Source organism: Phycodurus eques, chromosome 10, assembly GCF_024500275.1.
Source record: "Phycodurus eques isolate BA_2022a chromosome 10, UOR_Pequ_1.1, whole genome shotgun sequence".
Taxonomy (NCBI): Eukaryota; Metazoa; Chordata; class Actinopteri; order Syngnathiformes; family Syngnathidae; genus Phycodurus; species Phycodurus eques.
In genome coordinates, this window is record NC_084534.1 from 24,263,428 (window position 1) to 24,285,281 (window position 21,854).

The 21,854-nt window shown below is 43.1% G+C and overlaps 1 protein-coding gene and 1 long non-coding RNA gene across 7 annotated transcripts in view; one reads left to right on the forward strand and one right to left on the reverse strand.

Moving 5' to 3' along the window:
• eif4g3a (eukaryotic translation initiation factor 4 gamma, 3a) overlaps positions 1-21,854 on the forward strand; it is a 56,791-nt gene that overhangs the window by 12,952 nt on the left and 21,985 nt on the right. For 2 of the 6 annotated variants that reach the window (XM_061687124.1, XM_061687120.1), the window contains exons 2-11: positions 3,110-3,182; positions 4,975-5,142; positions 6,473-6,565; positions 8,357-8,389; positions 12,618-12,638; positions 16,161-16,340; positions 18,709-18,817; positions 18,930-19,090; positions 19,477-19,611; positions 19,762-19,924. In XM_061687124.1, coding sequence (XP_061543108.1) covers positions 3,110-3,182; positions 4,975-5,142; positions 6,473-6,565; positions 8,357-8,389; positions 12,618-12,638; positions 16,161-16,340; positions 18,709-18,817; positions 18,930-19,090; positions 19,477-19,611; positions 19,762-19,924 — 1,136 coding nt within the window. The remainder of the gene's footprint in view (positions 1-3,109; positions 3,183-4,974; positions 5,143-6,472; positions 6,566-8,356; positions 8,390-12,617; positions 12,639-16,160; positions 16,341-18,708; positions 18,818-18,929; positions 19,091-19,476; positions 19,612-19,761; positions 19,925-21,854) is intronic. The other 4 variants (XM_061687121.1, XM_061687122.1, XM_061687123.1 and 1 more) reach the window with 4 other exon arrangements.
• LOC133408345 (uncharacterized) lies at positions 1,648-15,373 on the reverse strand. Its single transcript, XR_009769297.1, has 3 exons — positions 15,310-15,373; positions 12,581-12,829; positions 1,648-2,116 (listed from the first exon to the last, which is right to left on the reverse strand). It is a non-coding gene; the product is annotated as an uncharacterized LOC133408345 (long non-coding RNA).

Here is a 21,854-nt window from a genome sequence, read left to right on the forward strand (position 1 = left end):
GCTTCGCAGGGACCCGCTTACACTACCATGATGCAGATCCAAACAGGGCCACGTGTGAACAAAAAAATCAAGATGGTCATATAAAGCCTGTGTTTATCAGGACTACATTTGGGTCGCCTGGGGCCTACTGAGGCAGAACTTTGCCGACACTGACTATGCCTGCCGTGGGACTGAGATGTTGAAAATTTTTTAAAAGCCTCGTCAGTCATAAGCCTGACGGACGTGACATTTTGTAAAGACCCTATTATGGAGAAATGGTGAATTCTAATTACTTTTGGTGATCCTTGATAGATTTTACACATTTTCTTTCTTTTATTGATTCCTGTAGTATTTACAGCTCTGCTAAAGGAATGTGTTGATGCTTCACAGACCTTTTTTCAGTAAATTCAAAGGTCTGTCAGCAAACGGCACAAAATTTACTCTTCCATTCAATAAGCTACAATTTTGATGGGCTCCTTAACGTTTAATTTCAGTATGGTAAGTACTTGGTACATTCTAAACTAGCACTAATCATCTTTTATTTAGCTAGGTCAAGAAAACTTCACCAGAATGCAGAACCAAACTCATCTGCATTACAAAGAACAAAATGCTTGCAAGAAACTTCACTGCCACGTTATTTTCCGTTTAAATTCTGTTGGTCACAGCCAAGAAGTGAAAGCCAAAGTTCCTCCATATAATTACACAAGATAGACAATTCTTAAGTCAAATATGCATTTCCCTAATCATGAAAGAGAAACCGTGTAGGGTTAGAACATTGCTTTTACTCCCCCCACCCCCTCCATTAACATTTGGATCCCAGATTTTGATTTGTGAGGCTTGAATCCTCTAAGCTAGCACCTATTGTTCGTATTGCAGTGAAAGAGTGGTCTCAGCTGCAGCATGCAGGGAAAGCTTTGTTAGTGCCACTTTGTGTGTGTGTGTTCCTGTTTGTTTGTTTGTCTGTGTGTGTTTGGGGAAGAATAAGCGAGAGGCGAGTGGGCCAGCAGGGAGAGGGAGAATGTTTGCGCCATCTGGGTTGTGTCGGCTCACTTCCTGCGCCTCCTGTCTTGATTCCTCGTCTCTGGGAGTTCCAGGTAGCCTGCGTCATTGAGAGGAGACACCGGATTTCTCACCGTTACGTGGAAAGACTTTATTTGGAAGACTCTGCGGTTGTGGTATTTGTCTATTGAGAAAGGCACAAGTGGTCGCTGCACAGCCCTGATTTGTTGCTTCATTATCATCTTTTTGTCAGCAATAAACTCTTAGTCAAATCCGGTTCAGTTGAAGTCCGGTTTAAGACTTCTGTAACCAAATGGATAAATTATGTCAGGAGTGGGCTGGTTTACTGTGAGGCCCTCTATGACACACCTAGTTCGAAGGACTTTGCGTGAGGCACTAGTGTAATTGGAATGGGATACTTGTGTTCGGACACGGACCCACCTGTTTTGGGGAGGTAGCGCGTTGTGGTTCAAATCCAGGTGGAGCGTGCTGTGAGAAAAATGCTGTCAGAAGTGGGAGGTTTAGCTGCAAGGTCATCTGTGCCATGATTAGTTGTATGGACAAGGTGTGAGAGTGTAGTAGAATTAGAATAGGGCACCCAAGCGTTTATGCTGCACTCGCCTTGGCAGATATCCGATGCGTATCGGATTTTATTTGGAAGAAGCCTGATTCCGATCTAAAGCTGTTAGATTCATGTGTTGTTTTCTTTTCACGCTGCCATGACGTGCATCCAAATTATGCAACTTGAGAACCGAAAATCAGAATTATCACTTGAAGCATAAATTCAGCCTTGGTGTTGCAGAGTGCTGAATTTGATTGTCACAAAATGTACTACAGTATTGTAGACCGTAGTCAAGTTTATTTGTGTAGCCCTTAGTCACAGAAGAGTCTCAAAAGGCTTCACAGACCCACAATTCACAAACGTCATCCCCTGGTGTAGACCCCCCCCCCAATCCTGGCAAGGAAAACATCTGAGAAAACACATTTAGGGAGGGGGGGAGAGTCCATTTAATGAAATGAAGCGTCGCAGGTAGACTCCTCTGGGGAAAGTGCGTCACCTCGGGGCCTGTCCCGGTAGGTCGATGCAGAATCCTAACAGTAGCAGCCTCACTTTGATCACTGCCACCTAGCCTGCTTTCTGAGCAGGAGAGGAGAGGGGTGAAGCAGCCGTTAAACAGGCCAAAATCCAGATGTCTGGGGGTACGGCAGAGCAAGAGACTAGTAGTAGTAACAATAGCCCAGATGCCTGAGCATACCAGATTTGAGTCCCTTCAGCAATACATGTTTTTTTTTTTGCCTGAAAGACTCCTTACTTTCAGTCTCCTCTTTGCGTAGTCGGTATGAATAGCAGGCCTGGCAGGGAGCCAAGAGCGGCGTCAGGATGCTGGCTCGTGAGAATAGCGAAACGTGACTCTGGGCCAGGCGTAAGACAGCCAGATACTCGCTTTCACCTAAACCACGTGACCAGCGGTTTGCGAGTGTGACACAGACCAGCGGCCAAGCAGGTTAACCGCGGGGCTTCGCTGTCATGTGTGGCTGGTCAGCGCTCCCTCTTTTGGTCCCCTCTGACGCCTCGCTAAGTGGCTCTCTGCTTCACGACTCGCCTGCCCATTTAAGCGCTGCTGCTTGGCTTACATTCAAGCTGATCCTGAGTAGATTTGAACAAGTCATAACATGACATTTGCTGTTTATTGTTCAATTATGGTCTACCTTTTCCCTTGTGCAGGCTAAGCAGTCGTCTTGTTTTATATTACCCAAAGCCGCAAAAACACCCAAAAATCCACTTCACGTTTTCCCTTTAACACACTACGAATGGTGAAAGGTACACAGTGTACTATTAGCGAGGGGCTTGTTTAGTGGGGAGGGGCGGTTGGGGGAATCCTTGAAATGAAACTCAGCAAGCTGTAGAGCTTCGAGGAAATCCCTTTTGAAAATAAAATGAACTTCAGCATGGCTGACACATTGATTCTGTCATTTTCTACTGATTTAAAACTTCCCTTTAGTGTACCAAATCTCCTTGTGTACCTTCATCAGTATTATTTTAAAACAAGTGATGACGCTCTCTTGAAATAACGACCCAAACGGACCCATGTATCACAGTGCTGGTTTTCCTTAAAATGCACCTTTGCAGAATTCCTCGGGTTCAGCAGTCACTGGATGACAGAATCTTCTCCACGCAGACTGGGGTGGCTGCCCTCTACAGCGTGAGTCCACACACGCACGCACGCGCACCCACGGCTGTGCAACTTGACACATTTCACATTGAAATTGAAATTAAAGAATGCTTGCTAAAGGCCATGTACCAGTACAATCGTACATGACCAGACTTGAGTTTAATTCATTCCGTGACCAAGCTTTTCTCAAGTAAATAGATTTGCACTTACCAGCATATTAAATCATATTCCCCAATGAAATGAACTGAAATGCCATTAATCCGTTCCAGCCATATAAAAAAAAAAAAAATACACCGTATTGTACAGAAACTTAATACAACATAATAATAGATAATATAAAGAAATAGAAAGGATAAAGTGTAGTGTATTAGATGTGTGCCTTTTAAGGGGCGAGGTCTAGTAAGTGACGTTAGGAGTCAGTGTGAGTGTCTGGGTGCGAGTTGTGGCCTACAGCAGCTCCTCACAGATGTTCTCATTTTGTATTTGTGTGTTTAACTGTCACGTTCAACGGCTGAAAGGGCATCGGTGACTGCGGCTCTCCTTGCCCACTTGCAAGGGCATTACAGTAATGTATAGCTCCATTTTCTTTCTTTCACTGCACTCGAGCAGCAGCGTATCTGAAGGTAGCTCGTACCTCAAATTTTGACTCTCAACACAAAGCAAAACAACCAAATGACAGCTTGTAACTTGAAAAACTTGTAAGTTGGGGCACTTGTAAGTCAAGATCGATCGACTGTTGTAAGTCTCCAGTAATCATCAAAATCTAGTCCAACTATGTACCTGTGTATCTAACACGGCACCCTGTCTTGGCAGATGGGTATTGCTCACCCTCCCCAGTAATTAAAGTTAAGCAATGCTGCTTATTCAAACCAAATGTGCATTTGGCTGGGGGGAAGTGATTAGTTCGCAGAGTTCACTGTATAATCACTCTAAGATTCGTCAATTAAAGCGATGCCCGTAAGCACGAAGCAATTGTTCTCGTGTTACAGATCCTATACAGCAGCCCCTCCCCCATACCATCACTCCATATGTCCTCCGAATCAGTTGGTCGTCCAAGCAGAGCAGGCTCCTCCCTTGGCAACGGCAGTGAGATTAGTTGCTTTATCCTGGGTCATGTGAGGGAAGTGGGGCACACAAAGGAGCTGGAGAAATGTTCAGAAACGATTTGCCGCTGCTCCCCGGGTCCTGGCGCCCGCGGCCACGTCGCAGTGCTCCCGTTGAGCTTAATGTCGCCGTTGTCGAGTGAGCAAAAATGCCCTTTTGAGAGAGGAGTTGTTTTGTTGAAACGCGCGGGCTTCTTGTCGCCTTCCTGCAGTGTGTTCGAATGGTGAGAACGGTGCCAGCTGCGGCAGCCAAGACCTTTCCTGCCACACCGCTATTCCGAACTCAACCCAGCGTGCACTTTCACACAGCAACACAGCATGCTGCATTTAGATAATTAGGCTGGATTTACGCTGCACGTCCAAGTGCCTAATTCTGATATAGTTCCAATATTACATGACCAAATTGCATGTGACTAACTTCATAATAATGGGAAGCACCACAAACTGGCTAAAGGAAATTAGCATCGCTCTTTGGGAGATTGCAAACCTTAAAACACAAACACTCAGTCATTTATAACGTACATTTGAAAGAGGCCTGATTCCAACCCATGCAGTGTAAATCCAGCATGACTTGAGCGCCAGTGTCAGACAGCGCGAGTCGCTTTCAACACATCACGGTGGGAGAAGTGTCAAACCTTACACCCCTGCCACCATTTGCGTGTTCCGTGTCATTAGCAGAACTGATTGGATCTTAACCGCGCTGTTTTCATGTCTTCCAGCTCCCCAGACACGCTGGCCCCCCTTACACTCCTCACGACATCACAAAGGGACACCCGAGCTTGGCGGGCACACCGCCCGGTCATGCCCACTCCCCGGCACTTGCTCAGGTATCCCTACCCACGGCTCCCACGTATCGCTTTCCTAAGGGCTGGGAGACAGGCGGAGGGGTGAGTTTGTGTGACATTTGCCGCCTTCATCCGCTCTACTTGCTCATGTTTGCGCTTTCTGTACGTTTTTTTTCAAGTACCGTATTTTCACGACCATGAGGCACACCGTATTAAAAGGCGCAGTCTCACTTACGGGGGTCTCTGTATTCAACACATACATAAGGCGCACCGTATTATTAGGTGCCCCGTCCATTTTGGAGAATATTTAAGACTTTTAAGTGCGCCTTATGGTCGTGAAAATACGGTATATAGCTTTTTCATTTGTTCGTATCAGAGGCGTAAAATGTGCTTGAGTTGAAATTAAAATAGATTAAGACAACTAGTTAATTTATTCCTAGAACCATCAATGTGCACTGGATGCTGAGGTCAAAAATAGGTTAATTAGCCATGAGCCTGTAAATTAATGCAAATTTCCGTGTATTTTAACAAGGCACTGTTTTCGTACTTAAAAATGTATAGAAATGAAATTCTAATGGACGGGGTCATGTCCACCATCTGCACGGACCTGCAAACCACATCCCTATTTCCCTCCATTTGATGTATCAAAACAAAATCCGCAAGGAGGTTTGAAGTTGCGAGAGATGGTCCCAAAAAAGAAGAAATTTCACAACGGCAGAAATTGAGGATATCGTGTCAGTTAGAAGCGAGGAAAAAGAGTATGTTGTCCATTTCCACTGGACAAGATACCTGGGCCTCTTGTAGAATCTGTAAATGCAATGTCACCTGAGATCTGCACCGCAGCTCAGGTGTAGAAAAAGTGGTTTGATATTAAGGAAAATGAAATCTGGTTTAATTTAAATGCATGTTGGGTATTTGGGGGGGCTCATTTACATGTCATGTAATAGGTCCTGTAAATGCGATGGGCAAACACAACGACAGTTCGACCTCAAATGAGGGAAATTTAGGAACATCAGTGCCATGTATTCCCAGGAAATATATGAGAGCGTTATAGCGATCTTCTGTGTTGGCGGTCTGGTCGACCACTGTGCACCCTGGGAGAGGCTCTGGTCTTAACGAGCTAAAAATAGCACACTCATCCAGTACACTCTTAAACTGGCACAACCATACTGACGGTAGCTAGGAGAAAAGGAGATAAACTGGCCTCCACATGGCTCTGATGAGCAATAATGCACTACGAGACTTTCAAACCTTTAGGGTGCCACTTTGTACAAGATGTCAACCCCAATTTAATAACATTTCCTGCTGTGGCATGAAATTTACTACACACGCAAATAGGACTTGTTGTCCATAGCACAGTGGCTGATGAAGTGTGTGCTCCTCAATTGACATACACGTGACCTCTTCATCTTGTTATCCCCTCTCTCGACAGTCTCCGTACAACCCTGGGCAGAATGCTGGCTCCGCCCCTATTGTGTATTCTCCTCAGACGCAGTCAATGAATGCACAGCCACAGAGTCGCCCGGTGAGTGTTACCCCAGCGCCCCATGCCTCTCCCACCACCGGGAACTGTGACAGTCAGCATTCCTCGAGTCCAAGGGTCGACAAACTTTAGGGGCCACGTTTGATTTTTAAAATAGATAGATGGCCCAGGTCATATCGTAGATTAGGTGAAAATGTAAAAATGTGCATATAAAAGCTGTACCAAAAATGTAATTATATCTTTTATCATTGATTTCATGAGAATGAATGAACCGATTACTTAATAAAACAAATACAAAATTGTTACAATTATTTATTTTACTATTTTTTTTTAATTTTATTTGATCATTTACACTAACAGCCACTGGACGAGGAATTAGCACATCTGCCTCACTGTTTTGAAGTTATGGATTCGAATTCGGCCTTCTTGTGTGGAGTTTGCATTTTCTCCCCGTTCTTGCCTGGGGTTTTTCACGGTATTCTGGCTTCTTCCCACACCTACAAAACACCTAAAATAATGCATGTCAGGTTCATCTGAAGACTCTACTGTTGTCCATTGATGTGAATGTGACTGTAAAGCGTTGTTTGACCTTATCTGCCCTGTGATTGGCTGGTGACCAGTTCAAGGTGGACCCACCTTCTCTCGGCCAAAGTCAGCTGGCAAAGACTCCAGCTCACCCGCGACCCCAATGAGAATGCGTGATAGAAAATAGTTACAATAAATCAATTAACCAATTATTTGATGAGTTAAATTATTTTTTTAAATGAATACATCCTTTTAATTAAGCCAAAAAGGCCCGACAGGACTCCTTCCTCAGCTTGACGGCATCCCTCACCGCTGGTGTCCACCAACGGGTTCGGGGATTGCCGCCACGATAGGCACCGACTAGCTTACGGCCACAGTTCCGGGGCGCGGAACACGGTCCACTCGGACTCCGTGTCCCGCACCTCCCCCGAGAGACGTGGGTGAAGTTCTGCTGGAGGTGGGAGTCAAAACTCCTTCTGACAGGGGATTCTGCCAGACGTTTCCAGCAGACCCTCACAATACGTTTGGGCCTGCCAGGTCGGACTTCTTCCATCGGCATCTTCCCCCACCATCGGAGCCAACTCACCAATAGGTGGTGATCAGTTGACAGCTCCGCCCCTCTCTTCTCCCGTGTGTCCAAGACATGCGGCCGCAAGTCAGATGTCACTACCACAAAGTCCATCATTGAACTGCTACCGAGGTTGTCCTGGTGCCAAGTGCACGTGTGGACACCCTTGTGCTTGAACATGGTGTTTGTTGTGGACAATCCGTGGTGTGCACAGAAGTCCAATAACAGGACACCGCTCTGGTTCTGATCGAGGGTGGGGGGGCATTCCTCCCAATCACGCCCCTCCAGGTCTCAGGGAAAATGTAATCCAATAATTTTTCTCATCATAGGGTCTTTGGAGCCATGCTTTGTCTGGTCCCTCACCTAGGACCTGTTTGTCATGGGTGACCCTGCCAGGGGCAAAAAGCCCCAGACAACTTAGCTCCTAGGATCATTGGGACACACAAACCCTTCCACCACGATAAGGTGACTGCTCAAGTAGGGGATTGCAGTGTACAAATTCGGGTTATGTTGTCACCGTAGCAACGGAGTGGCGTCATAAATCGAGGACCCTCAGTATAACATTCTCAATGATTTAAAGCCCTGGTTAATCAGTGTAATTAAGACAATGTTGCTGCATCATGTGCTCCTGCAGCTTGGTTACTCTTTATCGTCTGCCACACTGCTCATCTGTGTGTTTCTTGTGCTCTTCCCTCTGCCTGCTTTGCCACCACCGCTTCAACCACCCTCCCTCCAATCAGTTTGCGACGGGCCCGCGACCGACCCACCATCAGGTACATGTATGACAATCATGTTCCTCCTTGAAATGTTTATTCGAAAGCTTGGCTTTTTACTGTGCAACTGATGATACATTGGATCCTCTAAAGTTAAAACTCAGAAACTAGTTGACTGCAATGTTCTAATTTCAACAATGTTTTTTTCCCCCTCTCCATAAAAATGACTGGAAATTTATTTTGATGTAATTGATTTTACTGAGCATCTAGACTCTTTGTCAAAATATGGAAGGATGGGTTAACACAGCACGTCCAAGTGCTCTATTCTGATCTAATGCCTTTATCTTGTTTTTTTTTTTTTGTACTATTTTCCTGTCACCATGTCCCTTTCAAGTGATCCATATCTGATATTCCTGTGATGCATATCTGATATGCCTGTGTTTAAACTGATAGAACACATGACAACAACGCACATGCAGACACCAAAATTTCACACAAATAACTCCACAAGCATCAACCCGAGCAAATAACAATATTGACCATTACATCGTGTTTAGTTGGACTGGGCTGACAAAATTAAGTTGACCGTATTCTTTTCCTGTGTCTTTATTAATAGTTATTATACTAGAAGAAAAGTATTTTAACACTCTAGGCTGCGCCGTTACCTTGTGTTTTTTGGACATACTTGGCAAATAAAGATGATTCTGATTTATTATTTTATAATTACCGTCGCATCAATGCTAATTTCCGTTAGCATAACTATATGTTAACCTTAAAGTTACCTAACATTAGTGTGGTTCTGTGTCAGTTTTACAATGAACTACAACTGGGAGTGACAAACAGTTTGAAGCAAGCACATTTTGCCTCTCATTTGGAAAATTGTTCACGATCTGTCAAACTGCACACTGGGGGGAAAAAGGTACTAAAAAGATGAAGGCCAGGTACTTTGCAATCTGACTAAACTGACTATTGATATGTACATTGCGATGACGATGCTCAAACTATATATTGTGGAGTTCTGGTTTTGAGTTACAAGTGTGGTCACAGAACAAATTGAACTCGTATCTTAAGGCACCACTGTATACTGGATCCATGGGAAGACCCAGGCCACATGTTAGCATGTTATTATGGGGCGCATAGAGCATCTAACAATGTCAAAAACATGTGATCTGTAGGGGATTTGACTCCTGTGATCCAGTGTCTTGGGATTCTGAAGTGAGGCCGTAGTAATGAGGTCACGTCAGGCCGCGTAGTCGGTGTCGTTGTCACCACGCGGATGCTAACATGTCTAATTACCGACGGCCTGCTTTGTGACATGCTGCGTCATCGTGCCTGTTGCACTGAACTCCTCCAAATGCAAAAAGTATCTTCAATAACCTTCTTTTACTTTTTTTCTTTGACGTTTTCTCCCTCGAAATGTCATGCGAGGTCAAAGAGTGTGGGGTGTTTGGTGGTGTTAGTGTGAACACAAACACATGCGCGCGCACACACACACACAGTGCATGCGCTGGCTGTCACTAACTGGCGCTATGCTCTGTTGTGCCGCCACGGAAGTGGAGTCGGAAAGGAGATGAAGCCAAACAGTAAGCCTTTTTATTCCAATAGAGAAACGTCCATTGTGCCCCGAGTAAGACACTCCATGTGTAGCCATAAGCAAATTCATTCACCTGGTCAAGAGTACTATCGTGTATTTGGTGTAGATACTCTTTTGAGTTCAGTTGCATACTTTTGTGGGCGAGTGCGTTTGTGTCCGCGCACTCCCAAAAATTTAAAAGCCTCTGGAAATGATCACTTGTCAAATAACTGCTTTGATTCAGAGTATTTCGCCCAGAGATGAATTGTCATATCACCTGGATATATGCTGCGTGATTCAAGTGACACAGTTCAGTTTTTCCGGGTTGGTTTTCTTTTTCCTTTTTTTTCGGTGTCATGTCAACATAAACAGGAGAAAAAACCACCAGATGGAATCGGGATCATCATTTTTCCAAATGTGAATTAAGTTGTGCATAATGGATATCTGCCAATGCGAGTGCGGCGCAAATGTGCAGATGCCATGTCAATGTCAGCGCAGTGTTATCGAAATACAGCAATTTGTGATAGATACACACCTCCATCTGCCCAAATAACACAAAAACATAAAAAAAAAAATCCACTTGTAAATAATGAAATAAGCAAAAAGATTACAAATTGCTAATGTCAAGGCTACCCTCTTTTAAATCAATGGGCTAATAGTATGCCAGATAAATGCCATGTAATGTTAAATATTCATATTATGTATGTATTATTATTCACTTCTGTGTTGTTAGCTCTGTGTTGAAGCTTGTGGAGTTATTGAAGTGTAATTCGCAGGTTGTTTCATGTGTTAAGTCAGAGTTTCTCAATCTTTTTACACCAAGTACCCCTTCAAAAACTACTCGGCTCTCCAAGTACCACCCATCATCAAACATTAAAATATAGCGCAGTAAGTGTTTATTAACGAACGAGGCTGTTATGAGGGTTGTATTCCCGAAAATAATATTTAATATCGTTGTTAACCACTGTAACATAACGCACAGTTTGAACATCAAGACTGCGCTTAAATATCAGGAAATTAAAACCTGTACTTAAATAATGATTCAATTAAAATGTATTGCACATAAACGTTGAATACAAATTGTGCCTGAATTAATATTTGAAAACATGATTTCTAAATGATTAAATAGAAATGTATTGCACTTATAATTTAGATACAACTGCACTGTACTCAACAAATATATTGCACTGGATTAAAAAAATAAAATAATAATTTAAGCCACTGTAACATTATGCAATGTTTGAACATTTAATGCAGTGATTATTTTGCGGCACGCTAGAGGGAGCCTGTCTACCATTGGGGATACACGTTGCGAATTATTCATCATTGAAACGCAGCCACATAGGATATGTGTCACTTGAAATAAACGTGCAAAAAACAACAACAAAAATCAGATACAGGCAATAATTCTGAATTAGTCGCTTCAAGCTGCAGTGTAATTTCAGCCTTTTATCTTAATATTATAAGTGTTATTAGCTCACCAGCCTTAACCCCATTTTCTCTGTTGTTTTCTTGTGTAAGAGCGACATTAAGTAGTTTACTGCAACTCTAGCTCGTTTTCCTCGCCGCTTGCACGCACAGCAGCTTGCAAAGCGGCTCTGAATCAACACTTCAAGTAACACTTTCCCAGGAAAAGGATAAATAATTATAATAATAGGTGTGAGTCCATCCTTTGATGCCACTACAGTCAATGCAGAAAGGAGACACACACACAAAAAACATCTGTTTAAAATTGATGAAATAATAAAGCATGGAACAGATCAAGGCTCAGTCGGGTGCGACAGAGTCAGACCTGTTGTTGTTATTATTGGCCACATTGTCTGCTTGTCTAGTGCTAAGTGTACCTACAGGATGGGGATGTGACTCATGGTAGCGGCAGAATTCGAAAAGACTGTCTGCTGTCCCAACACCCACATTGAGACGCTCTGCGTAGCGGCTCATTAGGGCTCCAAAATGTCAGTTTAGTAAAGCCAGGGGTGGCTAGGGAATACCCCGCCAAAGTGTGTGCGTATGTTTGTGTGTCTCGCGTGTGTCTCTTGAGTGTGTTTTTGTCTTTTTGTATGTACTGTATTTACTAGTGTATTTCTGAGTTGGTGTGTGTTTCTCTGTGTTTATGAGTGTGTTTGTCTGTATGTCTTTTATGCCTTTGCGTGTCGCTGAAGGTTTGCGGCTGTGTGTGTGTGTGTGTGTATTATTTTGTGTGTGTGTAATGTGTGTGTTTGCCTTTACATCCATGTGTCTTTGTGTCTGAAGGTTTTTGGCTCCTGTTTGTGCATTTGTGTCAATGTGTGTCTGCCTGCCTGCTTCGTTTTGGCTGTTATTTATGTCTTTGCCGCATCGTTGTGTGTTTCTTTTTGTGTTGTGTGGCTGCAGGTTTGTAGCTGTTTGTCTTTGTGCGCATTGTGTGGGTATGTCATTGTGTGTGTGCGTGCGTGTCTTTGAGTGTGTCTGTGTGCGCTGTGTGGCTCTGTTTCTGTGGCTTTGTGTGTGCGCACTTTCGTCACGTGTCGACAAGCCAATAAATTGTGACTGTACCCGGTAAGCGTTTTCCACTTGACCTCCCACTCAGCGCTCATTGTGAGGCTCGTATTTTTGTCCGAGTGGTCCTTGTCGGGTTGACGGAAATGATTGCGAGCTTTCTGGTGTGTGCGTGCGTGCGTCCGTGTCTGCATTCTCACCAGTGCAATTGCCTTTTCTCTCTTTCCTGCTCTCAAGGGAGGATTCAGGCCCATCCAGGTAACACGTTTGCACCGGCAGACCTGCATGGCATGATGATGATGATGATGTTGAGGATGAAGGTTACTCCAAAGGGCTCTCCCGTCCCCTCCTCACGATTCACGTGATGGACCCCAGGCGTCGTCTTTTGTCTTTGTAGAGAGCAGGTGTGGGGAACCTTTGTCCTAATTTCAAGTCTTCAGAGAGCCACACTAAATTTAAGAAGAAATTATGATTTAGTGATCAAACTCATTTATTTTTAGGTATAATGAACATTTATGAGCTGTATATTGCCCGCTGGCTGGAGGTTCCCCACCCCTGTTGTAGTGGAAATGCTTTGACTTTAGTCCATTCATCATTTTCCATTCTGTCTTCGTGTATGACTCATCTCCTAACACTTGCACAGACAGCATGCGGCATTAACAAGGCGCATACCCGTGTTTTACTAACATTTCTCCCCCCCCCCCCCCCCCCCCCTCCCAAGTAGTATGACTGTTGTCCCTGTTGCATGGATACACTTCCAGTGGATTTATTTTAGGCCCACCTTACAAGACTGTTTCCTTCATCTTTTTGCTGATCAACTTCCCAGATTTCCTCTGAGCAGTTTAAAAGAAAGGCCATTGAACTGAATTTATTATGTACTGTAAATGCTCAAGACCTTTTATTAGTTCAACGATTCTCAACTTCTGGTAATTTGAACCTTTCCAATGTCAAAATATTCAGCACATTGAGGACATTGTGGGAATTATTGTTTCATGTTCCCAGAATTCACACTTTTCCTCTATTTCCACATCATCCACAAGTAACAAAACCATTCAAATTAATGGAGAAAACTGACAAATTCACCATGTGCCAACTGATTCAAGTCGTTCTTTAAACTCCATTTTCCTCGATAACATTCTCAAATTAATGGAGAAGTTTTACACAGTCACCTCAAATAATGCATTTCTCAACCAATTGAAATCATTCCAACTTGAAAATATTCAGCCATTCATTCATTTTCTGTACCCCTTATCTTCATTAGGGTCGCAAGCGTGCTGGAGCCTAACCCAGCTGACTCTAGGCGAGAGACGGGGTACACCCTAAACTGGTCACCAGCCAATCGCAGGGCACATATAAACAAACAACCATTCGCACTCATATTCACACCTACGGGCAATTTAGAGTCTTCAATTTACCTACCATGCATGTTTTGGGGTTTTGGAGGAAACCGGAGTACCCGGACAAAACCCACGCAGGCACGGGAAGAACATGCAAACTCCACACAGGCGAGGCCAGATTTGAACCCGAACTGTGAGGCAGATGTGCTAACCAGTCGTCCGATGTGCTAAGCAGTCGTCCAATGTGCCGCCCTCAAAATATTTAACATTGCCAAAATTGATAAATTTTCAAGTCCACACTTTCTATGAGGAAATTACCAAATTAAGAAAGACATTTTACCAATTCTCCTCAAATTCAACGTCTCAACTAATTCATATCATTCTAACTTCCAAATGTTCAACAATCCAAAAATTCCCACTTTTTGAAGAAGTCCAATTTTCCTGAGAGAAATCCCAAATTAATGAAGACATTTAACCAATTTAACACATTCCATCCATCCATTTTCTGTACCGCTTATGCTCACTAGGGTCGCGGGCGTGCGGGACCCTATCCCAGCTATCTTCAGGCGAGAGGCGGGGTACACCCTGAACTGGTCGCCAGCCCATCACAGGGCACAAAAAAAAACAACAACCATTCGCACTCACACCTATGGGGGAAATTTAGAGCCTTCAATCAACTCAGTATTCCCAAATGGAGAGATTTTTACAAAGTCATCATTTTCTCCTCTTGATTCAAATCATTCTAACTAAATCTTGTACATTCCAACAATTCCTTCTTTTTGAAGTCCACATTTTCCTCGAAAGAATTCCCAAATTAATGGAGACTTTTTGTTTTTATAAATTCATCATTTCTGAACTGATTCTAAATGTTCAAGACTCTAAATTCTTGGAGAAATTATACCAGTGTACCTCTATTCTTATAAGTTTTGGTCCTTTTTCTTTTTTCAAAGTCTCAAATTCTAGATTTCCTACATGTAGAATACATCCGCTTCAATTCAGCTCTTCAGCATTCATTGTTAATGCAGGTTCTCTCTTTTTTGGGGGCTATTTTTGACTACATTCTGATCTTGGCAGCCAACAAATTCCTCCAGATCCCCCCCCGTAATCAGTACAATTGTTCATCTGGTTACATTTTGGAATATTGTGTGATTATTCTGCTGACGAATAAATCAACTCATGTGCCTCAAGCATACCCGAAAAATCATCAGCGTTTGTAAGCACATGTGTGAAAAAAAAAAAATAGCCCCCCAACACCAGTTCCACTGATCAACATGAAATCTAGCTAGTGAATTCCCACAGAAGTCCCATTTGAAAGCAGGAATCTGAGACAGTTTTTCAGTTGTTGCACTCCTGCCCTGCCAGCCCTCGAATGGTTCTTTTTGCAGCGATCGATCAAGATGAACTGTAAACTAATCAAGTAAGCCAGTTTAAGAGGCTTTACAATGGCATGTAATGTAGACTAAATGGTATTAATGAATTGTAAGCGGTCCAGGTCACCTAGCTTTTATGAGACATAGAGGCAGATTTTTTTAAATTATTAACGTACAACAGCAAGAGTTGAAATAAAGGTAAGTGTAAAATGGGCATATTACCATGAGCTGGATGAGTTTCGGACCAAAAAAAGAGTAGACTGCAATGCTGCTGCACTGTCTGATTTATAAAGCACAGAGCTTTCTGTGATGTCACAATGCGTTTGCTCCCTTCATAGTAGATGCACAGGACTGTCTTTAAACAACAATTGTTTATTTAGTTCATGATTGATGGCGGGGGACTCTTTGTACTTTTAGAGTATTGGATTTATCATGTGCACATGAGCATATCCAGTGGAAGTCTTGCAGCTTTTTAACTTCCGCCAACCTTAAAAGCACAAGGTTGGTCGCTGTTTGTTAGTTGTTTAAATATTTAGTCAGCAGGCCTCTGCGCTAACTACATTTGCTTATTTACAGGAAATGTAGTTAGATTTTGGTGCTGGTCCAGATAAAGATGCACACATTTAGATGTGTGTGTGTGTATATATATATATATATATATATATATATATAAATATATTATTACAGTCCACTTGGGTTGGTGCGAGGCAATGATCCAAAAGATGGTAGAAAAAGTTTGGTGTGGGGTTTTTGGTGGCTTTTTTGTAATGCACATTACCGCCACCTGCAGGACTGGAGTGGAACCCTATTATCTGGTGCCTGAGACAGTTGTGTCAATAGTTTAGCTTTCTACTAAGTGGCGTTCTGCCTCTCCCCCCCTCCCTTTTATTATTTTTTTTAAAACTGCACTATTTGACAAATCTGTCAGGTGAAAGGTGTCTAATTAATATGCAATATAGAAATGGTTGGATGAAATTTGCACGACAAACCAAGACCACCGCCTCCGGTATATATAATACATGTCGGACAACAACTGGCTTCATATTTCTCTCTCTCTGTTGTTTTCTTTTCAGTTTTTCCAGAGGACTCAGATGCAGACTGCAAGGCCCACCATCCCCACGAACACCCCCACCATACGACCCGGCACCCAGGCTACCCCGGCGGCCGTCTACCCTACTAATCAAGCAATCATGATGACCATGGCGCCCATGCCGTTCCCGTCGCCGCAGGCTGCACAGTACTACATCCCACAGGTGAGGCGCAGCCACTTGGCTATGTATAAACACAAATTATGTTTTCTCTCTGCGCTTCTGGTCATGATTCATTGAAAAGGAGAGAGTTTTTATAAGAATTGTACATTCAAAATATACTAAAAGAATAATGTTTTGCCTTTTAAAAATACAAGGACTTATAGCATCTTCCTGAGGGTAACCCTAACCCTTAAAGGAGATATATTATGGAAAATTGACTTTGCTTGTATACTAGGGGTTGAACCGATTAGTCGACGACTACTCCACAGATTTCGAATTTAATTTTATTTAATTTAATTTAGAAAGGACTTTCGACTCGGCCATCTGCTGCCGTTGCCGGACTATAGCGGTCTGTGGGGCAGCGAAATGTCCAGCCAACGAGCTGAAACGGTCTTCATACATCTGCATGGGTCCGAGAGTGAAAATAAGATGCTGGTGGAGGAGTATAGCGGTTAGCCTCGCTAGCTTAGTTTATTCCGGACCAGGGGACTTGCGGTGAGGGACAAGGGGAGTGGCGTGAAGTGAAGCTCCATCTTTGGCCAAAATTTTATGTCCAATGTGCAACATCACGACACTTGTCGTAACACTTATCGCAGTATTGCATATGGCCGTACTATGCGCCAAGCATAGATATGAAGACTCGATACGCCAGCTAGCTTGGGCTGTCCAACTAGCGTAGCTATGTGGCTGCCATGTTGGGGAGGGCGACATACCCGTCAAAGGCAATGCATGTACATTGAAAATCATAAGTTCAATTTTCATCACATTGTAGTGGACTACCAGAAAATATTAAGTCGTTCAACTCCTATTGTATACACATTTTGGCGTCTAAAGAATGCAAATTACACAACCAAATATTTTCTGACTCTTTCTGAAAATGTGTTAGTGAGCCATTCTGTACTTCTACTTTACAGAATATCCTACCCCAACTGATTTTATCCACGCATGACATAATCAGCAAGGCTAGACGAAGATCCAAAGCCTCATACACACAGAGTAGTGTTTGAAGTGATGCCTCTTTGAGTAAAAATGTGTATTTTAGTAATTTTCGCACCCCGATATAATGCGTTTTTCATTATTTATTTCTTTTTTAACAGTATATTTACTTACTGTAATGTGAGAAAGTAGAGGTAGAATTGCCATGGTTCTCTTCATCGGTTTCTTGAATGCCAGGAGAACAGTAAAACACAATGAGCACACTCGCGCAGGAGCTACTGTCGGCCACAGCTCACGCCCAGACACTCACCCAGATGCGAAATCACATGCAATCCCACCTGGCCCCGCTTCTCATAGGCACATACATGTACACATACACTACAATATGTGCAGTATTTTCTGTAAATGTTATGTTTGTAATTTAAATATGTTTACTATATGTTAAAAACGTTTAAATGTGTTTACAGTGTGTAGTAGAGGTAATTAGGTAAATGATTTAAAACGTTGTTGTTGTTTTTTCCTCTTGATCGCAGGTTTTCACTTGTTGGGGGTGGGTCTTGAACATATCCCCTACCTTAAAGTGAGAGGGGGTTCACTCTGTGCTTCGCTATTTGCCCACCAGGATATCAGGCGACTTCACTGTCACTTACTTGCATGGGATGGGGGCAACCCCTTAAAATCGGCTAATTTAGCAAGACAAGAAATAGGGTGTTGTAAGTCTTGATTCTGGGGGTATTTTTATGTTAAAGTAATAAGACACCTGGGAACTGTTTTAAATTGCAAATGTCCCACCCATTTAAGCCCTTTTCGCACTCTTGACTAAAAGCTGGCATTTTTCTACCAGCCTAAAAATCAGGTGGATAAATTCCATCAAATTATGTCTCGATGCAGCAATTCGGCCGAATCTCTGTTATTGTAGGCTGTGTTTGCAGCATTTTCTTTCTGTAAATTGTCTCTGCAGTGAGACTGACAAGGTCGTGACTCTTCGTCTTTCATACAATGTCACTGTGCTGGTTTTCTTTGTGAGGAATTGAAGTGCCGAAAAATAGAAGGAAAGCTTAAGCGTGAGACTGTTGACCAAATCAGAATCAGAATCATCTTTATTTGCTAAGTATGTCCAAAAAACACACAAGGAATTTGTGTCCGGTAGTTGGAGCCGCTCTAGTAGGACAACAGACAAACAATTTACATAAAGACATTGACAAAAAAAAAAAAAAACAGTCACTGAGCAGTAAAGGGCTGCTAGTTATCTGGTAATGCCGGTACATTTAAAAAAAATATATATATTTTTTTGACATTTGTGCAAAAAGATGCAGAGTCCTCTAGCACTTAGAGCAATTCAAATGATACTACTGGTGTGAAGCAAACTCATCTAAATGTGCCCCAGGAGAGGCCCACTCTTGTCTTGTCCTTATGAATATCTTTGCCTCTGCAGTATCGCCACAGCACTGCCTACGTGGCGCCTCAGCAGTATTCTGTCCAGCCCCCGGGGTCTGGGACCTTCTATCCAGGTCCAGGGCCAGGGGAGTACCCATCCCCGTATCGTGAGTCTTTAAATTTTAACACAAAGGCACACCCATACAAAACAACACCAATTGTCATTATTGGTTTTTAACATAGTCATGGTAAAACATTATTATTTTTTTTCCCCCTCAGATCCCCTCAGGTACCACCCACCCGTGTCACCTTCTGTCCCCGCCCCCGTCCCCACAGCTGGCCCGCCCTACTATCCAGGGCAGACCGTGTACTCGGCCTCGCCGCCCATCATAGTGCCTACACCACAGCAACCTCCACCAGCCAAGCGCGAGAAGAAAACAGTGAGTGCCTTAGTAGTTTATTCAGCATTGTTCCACCTCTTGCCAATTTTAGTACCTCGGTTTACAAGTGTCCTGACATACAGTGCGAGGTTTCAAGCTTATGAATGACGCATAAGACACACCTCACTTGAACGATGCAGCCAAAACCGACTCCTCTGTCAAAAGCAGTGTGCAGGGTTCGAAAACTAATTTTCAAGAGTGGTTGCTGCCATTCAAAATTTTAATCGCCGGTGAATGGCGTCACAACGTTGGAGATGTAACAACCAATTAAAAATCCTAATGTGGTTTACGAGGACCCCCTGTATTGGAAACTGTCAGATATACACGAAGCTTGGCTGTTGTTAGACCTGTGCGCTTTAGTGAGGTGTGTTGTTTTTGTGCCATTGTCCTCCCAGATTCGTATCCGCGACCCCAATCAAGGTGGAAGGGACATCACTGAGGAGATCATGGCGGGGGGCTCGGGGAGCAGGAACTCAACGCCCCCTGTCGGCCCTCCTTCCTCCACTCCAACCCCCCCTCAGGTATGGCTCCACAGGCTCAGGGTACTTTATGCACCCGGACTATGTGCTTGTATGTCTAATGCGATGTCTTTTGTTGATTTTTATGTTTTTTATGCATATATTTTTATGCACCCTCATTATTATCCTCACATTTTCTGCCTCAAATCGCAGCAGCCATTGAGCAACAGGCAGACTCCGGAGCTGCAGTCACCCTTGCAATCTGCCCAGCTCCAGCTCACCGCTTCTGGAGGCCTCGCGCCGGAGCCATCGGCGCCTCCACAGCAGCCACAGCAAGGGGTGACAACCGGGTCCCCAGATTCCAAACCAGGGCCAGGTGTGCATCAACACATCCTCTCATTCCTTAAATACTTTGAAATGTGATCACAGTTTGTTCTGAGACAATGCATGACCTATTTGTTTTAATTTGGAAACAATCGTTCCCAATGGAATATACTACTCACAAAAAATTTGCATATTTTTTTTCAGGATAAACCTAAAATGTACTATAACTTTGACAGGTAAACTTATTTTGACCTCCTCTAAACTTGAATGCACATGTCCAACTGTTTAATGTTTCAGTACTTTTTAAACAACTTGGCTGTTAGCAAACAAGAAGCTAAAAAGCCAAATTCCCAAAGTAGGTGTTTGATCCACGAATGTTTCCAAGGATGTCCACTTCTATGCCTTTCTGTGACTCTTCCAGTCTCTCTGTCTCTCTGCAACCTGCTGATGACACTGTGACACTCTAAGCTCAGTGGCCTCTTCTGTTTGAAACCTCGCAACGGCGAGGCACTGTTAATCAGTGGTTCGGCATCGTCTTGGTCTCATGATGACAAAATGTAAAAAGCCCGATGAAGAGGACTTTTTAAATTCCCTGTCTAATTAAAACTGGAATGTATTGGTGGAATTCATGGATCAAACACCTGTTGTGAATTTTGCCGCTCAGCTCATTGTTAGAGAAGAGCAGGTTGCACAAAAAATACCGAAACTTTGAACAGTTAGACGGGTGCATTCAAAATTTTATTTTAAGTTTAGTCATTTTAAATCCATGTAATGTTTATAGTGCTTTTTTTGGTTTATCTTGAGATTTCACCAGAAAGCCCAATTTCCCAAACATTTTGTGAGTGGTGTACGTACATTATATTATTCCACAAATGGGATGGCAACCAGCCCATGATATGTGTATAGATAGTTATTGATCACGTGATCGGTATTTTCTTGTCTGACATTTTGGTGGTTGAGATCTGGAGGATAAGCTTGGCTTGAAAGTAATTGTAAGAATTATCCCATAGATTATATTAACTGATTACTCAGTCTAGTTAAATTTGCTAACGGGAGTGCTAAAAATTTGACAGAGAATAAAGGAACTTCGGCCGCAAAGACCCCATACAATAACAAAGTGGTTGTTATAAACAAATGACCTCAATACGGTTAAATGGTCCACTGACAGAGAAATGGGCCAATGAGAGAAAAGATCAACATTAAATTGAAATAATTTCTGTAATCAATTATTTAAACATCCATCCATCCATCCATTTTCTGAGCCGCTTCTCCTCACTAGGGTCGCGGGCGTGCTGGAGCCTATCCCAGCTGTCATCGGGCAGGAGGCGGGGTACACCCTGAACTGGTTGCCAGCCAATCGCAGGGCACATACAAACAGACAACCATTCGCACTCACATGCACACCTACGGGCAATTTAGAGTCTCCAATTTATGCATGTTTTTTGGGATGTGGGAGGAAACCGGAGTGCCCGGAGAAAACCCACGCAGGCACGGGGAGAACATGCAAACTCTACACAGTCGGGGCCGGGGATTGAACCCGGGTCCTCAGAACTGTGAGGCTGACGCTCTAACCAGTCGTCCATCGTGCCGCCATTATTTAAACATGTCGAATGTATATATAGTTTTGTGGACACCGGTACGTATAGCAGCTATTAATCAGTACTATTTGGTCTTTTTTTTTTTTTTTTTTAAATAAGAACTTGACTGTCAGTTTTACACTTTAAAGTTTATTCATTTGAAATAAAAATTATTTTTTTTGTACATGTAAGTGAAGTCACAGTAGGCAATCACGCAACACTGAAGTATCGCATTGTTTCATTGTTGAGCTAAAGGTTGTTTTGTAATTGCGCTAATGTTATTAAAGCTAAGTGACTGCGAGAAGCCTAATTCACAGTAACACTCAAATTAACTTGTTTTTATTTAGTTGCCACACACGACGTGATACATTTAGTTTTTAACAATTCCCATTTGGTGCTCCTCGA